The sequence below is a fragment of the Myotis lucifugus genome, unplaced genomic scaffold (genome assembly GCF_000147115.1).
Source record: "Myotis lucifugus unplaced genomic scaffold, Myoluc2.0 scaffold_216, whole genome shotgun sequence".
Lineage (NCBI taxonomy): Eukaryota > Metazoa > Chordata > Mammalia > Chiroptera > Vespertilionidae > Myotis > Myotis lucifugus.
In genome coordinates this window covers 1,090,630-1,103,295 of record NW_005871264.1, presented here as the reverse complement: position 1 = coordinate 1,103,295, position 12,666 = coordinate 1,090,630, and the positions used below count along the sequence as shown (strand labels likewise).

The following is a 12,666-nucleotide window of genomic DNA, read 5'->3' as shown; positions in this document are numbered from 1 at the left end:
AGCAACTTTCAAGTAATATTAATACAGTTCTGTTCATCTACGGTAAATATAATAGACTTTAGATCCCCAGAAACTTATTCAATCTGATCACTGGAAGGTTTGTACCCTTTGGCCAAAATCTCTCCATTTCCCCCAGCCCCAACCCCTGGCAACCACAATTCTACTCTGTTTCTATGAGTTAGGCTTTTTTTTTTCTTCTTTCTTTCCTTTCTTTCCTTTCTTCCCCCCTCCCTCCCTCCCTCCCTCCCTCCCTCCCTCCCTCCCTCCCTCCCTCCCTCCCTCCCTCCCTTCCTTCCTTCTTTATTTAAAAGACTCCACATGTTAGTGAGATGATATCGTATTTATCTTTTTCTTATTTCATTTAGAATAATGCCTTCACAAGATGGTCAATAAACTTATATTGAAGACTATCTAGGTAGGAGTCATAGTAATTTGGAATTCTTTCTTGGAGCAAACAGGTGCATAGTGGAAGGGAAAACTAAGTTGATTCCCTAAATTTTTCTCAAGGGACACCAAAGTAACTACTTAAGGCTCTCACAGCCATAAGCCAATGTGGCAATAATAGTCAGGGGACATTTAATGAGGCCAAAATCCCTCAGGGCTTCCTACTTAGTTTTTACTAATCATTTAACTAAAACTTCCCATTTTTGTTTTTGAATAGAAACCTAAAGTATCATAAATAAGCCTTTAATTGATTTCTAATTAAAATCATAAAGATTTTGCTTCTTTAGCAAATATTTCAACTTATAAGATCTGCTACTACTTTACTGTTGAGTTTTTAAGAATGGGGAAAATTCCTAAACTAATTATCTTACTCTTTTAATATGAAAAAGTTTCCTGAGAGAATTCTTCCTCTCACCACATCATTAAAGCCTTCTCGTCTGGTTGCAGCATACATGGCTTCAGTAGACACTTTAATGTCACATCTGTGACCTGAAAACCAAAAAGAGATAAACATTACTTAAGAAGGAAGTTTTGGTTGAAAAACAGACCTAAATTTACATTTGTGACCAATACAAGAATTGTGGATTGTCCTTCCTGGTTTCCCTTCTTTATCTGCCTTGTGAGTGATTGGCCAGTCAGCATTCAAGGAGACAAAAGAAAATAACCAAGACGGAGACACTATTTGTTCACTTCCTCATTTGTTCGTTCATTGAAATGTTTACTGAGCATCTACCATGTGCTAAGCACTACATTAGATGAACTGAAAATACAAAGATAAGATACTATCTCTTCAAGGTATTCAGTCCAGAAAAGTGAATTGAACACACAGAGATATTAATGATAAATAGTGTAAGTATAATGCCAAAAGATTCACTGATTTACTTTTCTAAATCATCAACACTATCTTGGGCAATATACATATATTGTCACTAAAAAGTGAACCTTTCAGATGTTGAGACAACTACCTTAACCCAACCATCTTACCATACTCTAGCCCATCAAATCTTGCCATATTCGATGCCACTTCTGATGTACACAATACAAGGTAGCAGACAATTGAATAACTGGTGTGGGGCAGGGACACTTCAATTACTTTGGCCCCCTCAGACTCAAACAGCTTAGCAGCTTTGGACCAGAGAGATTGTACTTCACTCGATAATTCTGGTACAAGATATTCCTTATTGGAAAAAGTTAAAAAACAGAATTAGAACCTCTGTATTGATGATTTATAAAAATTTATACTCCAGGACCTTTGACAATACATTAGAAAATTTGATTAAATTGCTAGTAGGTAGCCAGAAAGATTGAACTAATTTAAGAGTGTTCACAGCATGACAAGCACAGTACTAGATATGAGTGAGCTCTTTAACAATAGTCAAGATTGGCGATTTGGTTGGAGACCTTATAATTGTTAAATGTTTATTATATATCAGGTACCCTGCTAGATGCTTTTCAACTTTAATGCTTTTAATAATCCCATGATGTAGGTATTATTTTTCAATTTATTAATAAAAAATATAGAGACTAGAGAAGTTAAGTAACTTTACTAATATTACATAGCAGGTAAGTAGAGGATCTAGGATTCTAAACTATGTCTGTTTCTACAACCTGTGCATTCTCTAGGCCCTTAAAAGAAGGCACAGCTATGACCTTAATTGAAGATTTTAAAGAAAGTACAATTTCCCTACAGCAGTGGTCTCAACTGGGGGCAAGTTTATCCTCTTCCTGTCAAACAGGGACATTGGTAGTATCTGCAACATTTTTGGTTGTGGGATTCTGGTATGGTGGGGCACTACCTCTAAGAGTAGAGGCAGTGATGCTGCTAAACATCTTACAATGCATAGGACAGTCTCGCACAACAAAAAAATATCAAAAAAATTACTGTTGCCCTGGCTGGGTGGCTCAGTTAGTTGGAGTGTCGTCCTGTACACCAAAAAGGTTGGGAGTTTGATCCTAGTCCAGGCACATACCTAGGCTGTGGGTTAGATCCTGGTCTGGGGCATGTATGGGAGGCAACTGATTAATGTCTCTCTCACATTGATGTTTCTTTTTCTTTCTCGCTACTTCCCTTCCTTTCTCTCTAAAATCAGTAAACATATCCTTGGGTGAGGATTAAAAAAAAATTACTGCTAAGCTTAAAGGTCAGTAATTCAATATATTTACTTTCATGTATGGATTACTTAATTGCTACCATAATAAATATAGTAGTAATACTAATAGTAATGTCAGTGACATTTATTGATCCTTTACTATGCAAAGTATATCTTGGGCTATGCACTTTACATCAGTGATTAATAAATTAGGCCCATCAGTCAGATGTGACTTGATAGCTATTTTGGAAAATAAAGTTTTATTAGAACACAGCCACACTCCTTTGTTTACATACAGTCTATGGCTGCTTTCACACTACTACAGTGGCAGAGTTAAGTAGTTATGACAAACTGCATGGCCCAGAAAGCCTAAAATATTTACTAATTGATACTTTATAGAAAAATCTTACAGACCCTTGCTTAACACATTGTAGACGGATCACGAGAATTCTTCATATTACACAGTGTTTTACAAAGTATCATAGTCTAAAAAGATATTAGCTTGTAAGAACATGTAATAAATAACTTCAAAATGCAATGGGTATTTAATTTTAAAGCGTGCCTTTAACATTATATAAAACTTTTTTGTACTCTTTCAATAGAAACTTAACTGGCCATTGGTACGCAATGTGTTAACATGATTATCTAATTCTTTTTATTTAGGTTTAATAGTTTACAACATAATATTACATTAGTTTCAGGTGTACATCATGATTTGATATTTAAGAAATGTATTAAGAAATGATCACCACAATAGGTCTAGTTAACATCTGTCACCATATATAGTTTTTTTTTGCTTGTGATTAGAACTTTAAAGATCTACTCTCTTAGCAACTTTCAAATATGCTATATAGTATTATTAACTACTAGAGGCCCAATGCACGAAATTCGTGCAAGAGTAGGCCTTCTTTCTCCCGGCTGCCGGCACCAGCTTCCCTCTGGCACCCGGGACCTAGGCTTCCCTCACAGCCCCAGCTTCATCTGGTCTAATTAGCATATTATGCTTTTATTATTATAGTCGCCATGCTCTGTATTATATCCCTATGATGATTATCTAATTCAAACTTCACCATTCTCTGAAATCAATACTACTATTATCCCCATTTTACAGATAGGGAAATTGAGCTTAGAGAGATTAAACCATGTGTGCTCAGGTTACACATCTATAATAATAAAAGGGTAATATGCTAATTGGACCAGATGTGATCCGGACATCATTCCGGACGTCCTTCCTGACGAAGCCAGGGCTGGAGGGAAGCCAGCCCGGGTCCTGGGTGCCTGCGGGTAGCCTGAGGGAAGCCAGCCCAGGTCCCAGATGCGTGCAGGTGGCCAGAGGAGGGAAGCAAACTGGTGTCCTGGGTGCCTGCGGGCGGCTGGAGGAGGGAAGCAGCCTGGGTCCCAGATGCCTGCTGGTGACCAGAGGAGGGAAGCCCGGGTCCCAGGTGCCAGAGGGAAGCCAGTGCTGGCAGCCAGGGGAAGGAAGGCCTACTCTTGCACGAATTTTCGTGCATCAGGCCTCTAGTAGCTAATAAAAGGAAGAGCAAGGATTCAAACCTAACCAATCTGTTTCCCAAATCTGTGCTCTGTATGTGACATGACAGTACTTCTGTAAAGTAATGAAAGGGAAGAATTACCTTGGGAATTCCTATACATAGTTTGCTTACATCTGTCAAACTGGGAAGTATAAACGATTGAACAGGATCTTGTACTGTGGTTGAATCTTTGCAGTCATGCCCAGCCAGTACACCTGTAAAGAAAAATACTTGGAAGTGACAGACATCATTGTTTTACAGTGAAATTGTAACATTTTCAAACTACATGGAATCATATAAATACCCAACACAGTTGCTGCATCATCCACGCATCTGGTTAAGATTCCTGGCACATCCATTGAATTCACCAGGGGAATGAGACCGTGACGGGAAACTAAGCCATAGCTTGGTTTTAAACCAACAACTCCACAGTGGGCAGCTGGATTTCTGGTTGATCCTCCTGTATCTGATCCTAAAGCCCTGGAATTTAAATGGAATTCTCTTTAGAAGAATGACATATCTCTATTTACATTTGGAATTTACCTTTTAAAATGTATATTTTAAAACTGTATTTCCTGCTGATTATATAAAAGTAAAACATGCTTATCTCAGAGAATTATTAAAGTATAGAAAAAGATAAGAGGTAACAAAATATTCCACCATCCTGAGGCAAACACTGTTAATATGTGGCATATTCAAGTCTTTTTAAAAATGCATTTCTCTTTCATACTTCAGGTTATTCTGTAATCATAAGTTTCTATCTCTTTTTTGCTAATCATGAGCCTTTTATTAGATCATTAAAATTACTGAAAATTTAAAATATGTATAATACTCTATCATCTCAGTTGGCAATTCCTAATATTTTAAAGCACATTCTCTTATCAATATACATACAAATCTTATGCCTTCTTTTAATGGCAATTTTATAGTATGCTTTTAACAACTGAATACACCCTTCCCAGAAATTAAGATACAGCCCTTCTACTACCCCATTTAGAATCATGGGTAGAAATGTATTTTAATTTATTTAAACATTATGTTGTTGCCAACTAGAATAACAACTGCATCATAAATTACTTTGTAATAAACACCTTTAAACATAAACCTTTGCCCATATGTCTGATTATTTTTTAAGTTAGCTTCTAAGAAATAGAGTTAATGGGCCAAAGAGTCTGCCTGTTATTATAAGTTCTTAATATATACAGTCAAATTACTCATTAGGTTGTACCAATTTATATTCTTAATTGCAGTGAATCAAATTGTGTTTAATGTTTCATTGTTCCACTGAGTACTAACAGTTCTTAAAATATGGTTAAAGTGATAACCAAAAAGCTTTGTAAATGTGTATTTTAAAATAATTTTTCACATTTATTTGTATTTGTATTACCCAACTATGAAGTGTCTGTTCATTGTTTTGCCCAGTTACCCATAGAGCATATGCTTTTCTTATTAAGCAACAAAAATTCCCACAAAAACTAACTTTGAGGACATAATACTAGGTAAAATAAGCCATCACAAAAACTGCATAATTTCACTTATATGTGATACCTAGAGTAGTCAAATTCATAGAGACAGAAAGGAGAAGAGTGGTTGGCAGAGACTGGGGGACAGGCAAATGGTGAGCTGTTGTATAATGGATACAGTTTCAGTTTTGCAAATGAAAAAAGTTCTGGAGATTGGTTGCACAACAATGTGAATGTATTTAACACTACTGAACTGCACATTTAAAAATGGTTATTAAGATGCCGAAACCGGTTTGGCTCAGTGGATAGAGCGTCGGCCTGCAGACTGAAAGGTCCCAGGTTCGATTCCGGTCAAGGGCATGTACCTGGGTTGCGGGCACATCCCCAATAGGAGATGTGCAGGAGGCAGCTGGTCGATGTTCCTCTCTCATCGATGTTTCTAACTCTCTATCTCTCTCTCCCTTCCTCTCTGTAAAAAATCAATAAAATATATTTAAAAAAAAAATAAATAAAAATGGTTATTAAGATGGTAAATTTTATGTTATGTATATTTTACAATTAAAAATTAAAAACATTTAAAAAACTGTTTCAGAAAAAGTTTTTCTAATTAGAAAAGTGTACATGGCTACTGGAAAAATTATAATGTCCTACTGTATGATGTATATAAAGTAAAATTTCTCTTATAATTACCCTGATAAAAATCTAGTTATCAATTTTAATATACATTCATCCAGACACTTCCATGCAACTAACATACATATATTCATATATAATTATTACTTTTAATAAAACTAAGGTCATACTATACATGCTATACTTGTCTTTCCATGTCACCAGTGCTCTAGCATCTCATTCTTTTTCATGGTGCATAGTATTCCAAGAATCTTCTCATTTTTAAAACTATTATAGAAAGAATGAATCAAAAGGTGGGGGCGGATAAAGCAGAACACTTGACATTTTGGGACCCATTCAATCTGGAGTTAGTTTGGGTCTGTGCTTCTCTTGACTACACCCAGAGTGAAGCTTTGGATTAAACAAGGCTCCTACCAGTCACATGGCCCTTGTGTTCTACAGAAAATGCAAATTAGATGCCTTTCTTACCAAGTCCGTTTGAGTCACAAAATCAGACTGTTGCTTTCACAATTTCTAAAACGATACATTTTCTTATTAGGATTCACTGACAGCTATGTAAAGTAAAATTTGCATTTCCATAGGAAATATGTGTCAAAATGCCATCTTCTCAAAGCTCATTCAGAAAGATGAACACTGAATGGGGTGATGAGGATAGGAAAGAGCACCTAATCTGGCAGGCCTAACTTATCAGAACTCTCATTAATATTAATGCAGTGCTATAAAATTTCACAGAGATAAAATGAAATGGTTTTACTTGTTAACAAGATTCCAGGGAAACTAAAAAAAAAAAAAAAATCTGTAGAGTCTAATAAATCCTCATAGCTCTAAAAATATAAATAATTTATTGCTTGCAATGTCCCTGAAAGAGCTTAGTTACAGTGGATAATTAAGGAAAGAGAACTATAATAACAGCAATATTTATTTACTCTTCCTTAGATGGTTAGGAAATGCTTTACAAATGGGACTTAAGAGATAAAGCATGATTGATGCTTTCCAAATACAAAGTGTGACAGTTGAACAAATCAGCTCCCTACAAACTTGAAAAACCTTTACTTACTGATATATATTTTTAGTTGCTGATTGATAAAAACACTTTTAAATATTCTATTGATATATATATTAAGAGCATTTTTTTCTTTCCTTTTTGGGGGGACAAAAGTCAGAATTAGGTGAAGGATAAACCATAGCTAACAATTTAGCTCAGCAGCACTCAGCTAAAGCCACGGTATGTTAGTACTTAAATATCTGTACAATCAGTAACCAGATACCCAAATAAATTATTTAAAAAATGAAATTCAATGAAGTCCATTTATGCTAACTGGTTTATTCTGCAAGATCCATAAAGTCATGTTTTTAAGAGAACCAGATACTATATAGGAAGACTTTAAATGTTATATTATTATTATTTTTTTTAATCCTCATCTGAGGGGTGAGGATATTTTTCCCATTGATTTTAAAGAGAGTGGAAGGAAGAGGGAAGAGGGTGAGAGAGAGGAGAGAGAGAAACATCGATGTGGCAGAGACACATCGATTGCTTCCTACATGCGTCTCAACTGGTGGTGGGGATCAAACCTGAAACCCAGGTATATGCCCTTGACGGGGAATTGAATCTGAGATACTCCGGTGCACATGCTGATGCTCTAACCACTGACCAATGCTGGCCAAGGCTAAATGTTATCTTAAAGTTAAATGTATAAAATACATGTATAGTTAAATGTATTAATAAGATATAATTTTGATATATCTCTGGACACAAATAGCTCACTAAAAAGGAATAAAAATACTGAGGTATTGCCCAATTGGTATGGTTCAATGGTTGATGGTCAACATATGAACCAGGAGGTCACAGTTTGATTCCTGGGCAGGACACATGCCCGGGCTGAGGGCTAGATCCCCAGTAGGGGGTGCAGGAGACAGCCGATCAATGATTCTCAACATTGATGTTTCTATTTTTCTTCCTCTCCCTTCCTCTCTGAAATCAATAATGTATGTGTGTGCGTGTGTGTATACATATATGTATTTTATAAAATTCATATATATATGTATTTTATATATATGAAATACCGAAGTATGAACTTGACTATTGTTGGATTTTGCCTATAGTTTATGACTATTTGTACCAGGTTAGGTTTTAAAGTACAGATAGAAAAAACATCTTACGCAAAGCATGTGAACGCTGATACGGCGGCTGCACTGCCTCCGGAGCTTCCTCCAGCTATAAGCCAATTTGTCTCCTCGTTCTCACCATGGGGTTTCTGCTTCCTCTTTTCTCTGTACTGTTTTGAATAACTCCAGGGGTTTTTAACTGGTCCGAATACACCATCTGTGCTACCAGATCTGAGATGAAGAAGTGAAGCAAGATATCTAATAAAACTTTCATTTCATGTGAAAATTTCCTCTTCTGATTATTATTTACTTCCGACACTGTATAATCCACTGTAAACTGAATTGGAAAAGATAGGAAGCCTGCTTAGATGTAGTTTTATTCAAATAGATAGTTGAGGAGTGGAGAATAGAAAGTAAGAGCATTTGTGATAGAAAGTAGAGAAAACTAGTCTACTAAGAAATAAAGATTTATATCCCAGTTGATCATCTAATTCAGTTTAAGATGATTTCCCTTGTAAATTAAGGTCTTCTGGTTGTAGTGTCACAAACATTCAAACGGTTAACACAAAGTCTTTTAAAGGAAACCCTATTTTAATCAGAAGTTTTAAGAAAAGCATTATAGGTAGAATACTAGTAACTTATTTTTTTAAAATTTTGAAATAATTTCAATCATACAGAAAAGTTATAAAAATAAAAATAGCATGAAAAGCACTTTACAGCCTTTACCCAGATTCACCTACTGTTAACATCTGACCTTATTTGTTTTATCATTTGTATGCTCTGTGTATGTGTGTCCATACACTTTTTTTTCTGAACCATTTAAGGGTAAATTATATTGCTATGGCCCTTTAGTCCTAAATACTTTAGTATGTACTCAATATGTATTTCCTAAGATTAGGGTATTCTCTCATATAGTCACTAGAGGCCCGATGCACGAAATTCGTGCAAGGGGCTCAGCCCTCGAAGCCCTGGCTTCGCCTGGAAGGTCATCCGGAGAGTCGTTCTACTGTTTGGTCTAATTAGCATTTTAGCTCTTTATTATATAGGACAGTACAGTTATAAATATCAGTAAATTTAACATTAATATGCTTTTATCTAATTTAATGTATATAATCCAATTTTGTCAGCTGATCCAATAATGTCCTTTATAGCATTTTACGCCCTCCCAGTACAGAAGCAGATGTAGGGGCAGGTACTACAGTTAGTTATCATTGTCTCTTAAGCCTCTTTTTTTTTTTTTTTTTTTTTTTTTTTTTACTTTTTAAATCATTCATTAGCCAATGAACATTGAGTTATTTCCAGTTTTGGGCAATTTGAATAAAGTCACAATAAATATTGTACTGAAAGGCCATAGACAGTGCTTTTGTGTAAACATAATTCTTCACTTCTTGACTGAGATTGTTGGGTCATATGGTAAGTGTGTTTAACTTTATAAGACACTGCCAAACTATTTTCTAAAATGGTGACACCATTTTGAATTCCCTACCAGCAATGTATGAGAAATCCAATTGTTCTTTATCCTTGTCAGCACTTGATATTCTCATTTTTTAAGCCATTCTAATAGGTATAAGTATCTCATTGTGTTTTTTATTTGCATTTCCTTAACGTGATGCATTTCTTATGTATTTACTTGCCAACTGTATATCTTCTTTAATGAAATGTCTGCTTACATCTTTTACCCATTAAAAGAAAAACTGAGTTGTTTTCTTAGTGAGTTGGGAAAGGGTCTATATATATACTGGATGCATGTTCTTTCTCAGACATATGTAATGCAAGTATTTTCTTTCAGTTTGTAGTGTTGTTGTTTTTCATTTTTAAACAGTATATTTCAAAGTACAGAAGTTACTAATTTTAATGAAGTTCAAACCATCAATTTTTTATTTTACAAATTGTACTTTATGTGTCCTAAAAAATATCTGGCTAACTCAAGGTCATAAAGATTTTCTCCTACATTTTCTTCTTTAAGTTTTGGGTTTTATGTTCTTTAACTTCTTTTAATCTAGAACATTTTCACAGCCTTCCTATGCTTTTTAGATATTGACACTTAATAGAATGTTTCTAATTTCAGATTTGTCTTTTGTTTCCTTATTATTATTTTAGGATAGGAAAATTGCATAAATGATGGTGTGTTCCTCTTAGGGCATCACATCTGGAAGTACATGATATTCACTTCACCCTCATTGATATTCATTTTGATCAGCTATTCAAGGCAATGCCTAATAACCTATGTTTGAGTTTAGTTCCATGGATTAATCTATTCAATATGTATTTACTAAATGCCAAAACAATGAAAAGACAAGCCAGAGATTGGAGAAAATATTTTCAAATCACCTGTATGATAATGGGTTTGAATCCAAACTGTATGAAAGAACTCTTACAACTCAATAAGACAAACAACCCAACTAAAAAAAAAAAAGGTGGGAGGCAAAAGATTTGAATAGATTCTTCAACAAAGAAGATATATGGGTGGCAAACCACATAATATTTAACATTAGTCATCATGGAAATGCAAACTAAAACTAAAATGAAATATGACTATATATGTATTAGACAGTAGAGCATAATCTCACAGAGGGAATGGGAAACTGGCATTAGAATCCTCAAAAAATCACCTCAATAACTTTAGGGAGCTACATAATGAAATTAAAGACAGATGGAAGAAATATGAGAGAAGAGAATTTCAATTTTACTTACCCCATAGCAAACTCATCTAAGTTTGTTTTTCCCATTAGTAGAGCTCCCTGATCCAACAGCTTCTGAACTACTGTGGCATTATAAGGTGGTACATAACCTGAAAAAAATTCAGTAATTTTTATTACAGGAAAAAAACAACAACAGTGAACGTATAAAACATATTAAAGAAACAAGATTTTAAACTGCAATTAAGCAATTTGTATTGACATGTGTTAATTATTCTTAATTTGACTAGTAGGTTGTACTTTATCCCAAAAGTTTATTTTTTCTATTGCTAAATGCTATATGTTTTCCAAAGACAGTCTATATTCACTATTTTTATAACATAAAAATACTGACTTTAACAGTCCTGCAAAATATTGAATGACAAAGGTGTACCTAATTCACTTGACACTAATCACAAATCATATTTTTGATTATTGTACTTGACTTTTTCTTCTCAGATGATGTTATATCACAGTGATTTTTATCCATTTCCAGTAATAAATAGATTTTTATTGTTAATTAAAATTCTCTCCATGTAGTGTATATTCAAAAACAATTAACAACAGTCTACCTATCAGAGGAATCTAGGCACATACCTCAGAATATTACTTTTAGTATACAGTACTCTGAATAACCTTTTCCCATTTCACGTTCTTTCTAGGATCCAAGCATCCTGATAAACGTGATTCCTTTTTGACTTACTAAACTGTAAAGAATAAAACTAAACATAATACTCAAATAAATATCTTCTACACTAATAAAAGAGAAACATGGTAATTAGCGTACGACCGCTACCCTTTTCATTGGCTAATCAGTGAGTATATGCAAATTAACTGTCAGCCAAGATGGCGGCCGGCAGCCAGGCAGCTGAGAACAGGATGCTTGGTTGCCCCAGTGATAGAGGAAACCAAGGTTCCCGCCTGCAGCTGCAGGGCTCTGAGCTCCTGAAGCAACAGCTCCAAAAGATACAATGTTTCAATTATAGAAGCTAAAAGATGGTGGTTAATCTGCATACTCAGGCTCCAAGCGGTAGAGCGAAGCCAAACAGCCCTGAAGTCGCAGAGCAGAGAGGCCTCACTGCCCGGGGATCAGCAGAGCCCGGAGGCCTCCGGGCCCCGGGATCAGCGGAGCCGCGAGGCCTCCCGCCCCCGGGATCAGCGGAGCCGAGAGGCCTCCGGGCCCTGGGATCAGCGGAGCCTGATGGAAGCCCTGTGTGTTTATGCACCCTGGGGGTGCAGAGGTCCTGTCCTAGGCAGAGGCCTATAGCGAAATTTTCGACTCTGAGAAGCAGCCTATGGGCTGGAAGGCGGCTCCTCTGACCTCAGTGCTGGAGAAGACCATTAAGCAGAAAACTAAAGAAACCGATTTTACATCATTTCCCAGGTGGAGAACAGTTGGCATATAAGCCCCTGACCAGTGCCCAGCCCTCTCCTCTGTCAGTCTATCTCACTCTTTAGGTACCATGTTCTTTGTTCTGTCTTAACTGCCAACTCATTTTTAAACTAGATTGCTTTTAAAAGTAGACTTAATAAAGTTTCCCTTAAGTTATTTAGGTGGTGCTGGGGCTGGTTGGGCTGCTGGGGGCCTGATAGAAGACACAAACAACGCAACGGGGGGCCTGTTCCCCAGCAGCTCCAAGGCCCGCCACTTTGGTGGCTGGGCTTGCTTGGGGTACCAAAGACCAAATCCGGAGGGCCCGGCACTCACGCTACCCAAGGC

General features: G+C 36.0%; 1 protein-coding gene across 5 annotated transcripts in view; it reads right to left on the bottom strand.

The window, feature by feature from the left end:
- QRSL1 (glutaminyl-tRNA synthase (glutamine-hydrolyzing)-like 1) overlaps positions 1-12,666 on the bottom strand; it is a 24,194-nt gene that overhangs the window by 4,974 nt on the left and 6,554 nt on the right. For 3 of the 5 annotated variants that reach the window (XR_002831489.1, XM_006098010.3, XM_023761758.1), the window contains 6 exons: positions 10,963-11,059; positions 8,323-8,499; positions 4,371-4,546; positions 4,169-4,281; positions 1,429-1,621; positions 816-933 (listed from right to left, as the gene is read on the bottom strand). Coding sequence is in view for 4 of the 5 variants with exons in the window: in XM_006098010.3 (XP_006098072.1) it covers positions 816-933; positions 1,429-1,621; positions 4,169-4,281; positions 4,371-4,546; positions 8,323-8,499; positions 10,963-11,059 (874 nt within the window). In the remaining variant the exon portion in view is untranslated. The remainder of the gene's footprint in view (positions 1-815; positions 934-1,428; positions 1,622-4,168; positions 4,282-4,370; positions 4,547-8,322; positions 8,500-10,962; positions 11,060-12,666) is intronic. The other 2 variants (XM_014463666.2, XM_023761759.1) reach the window with 1 other exon arrangement.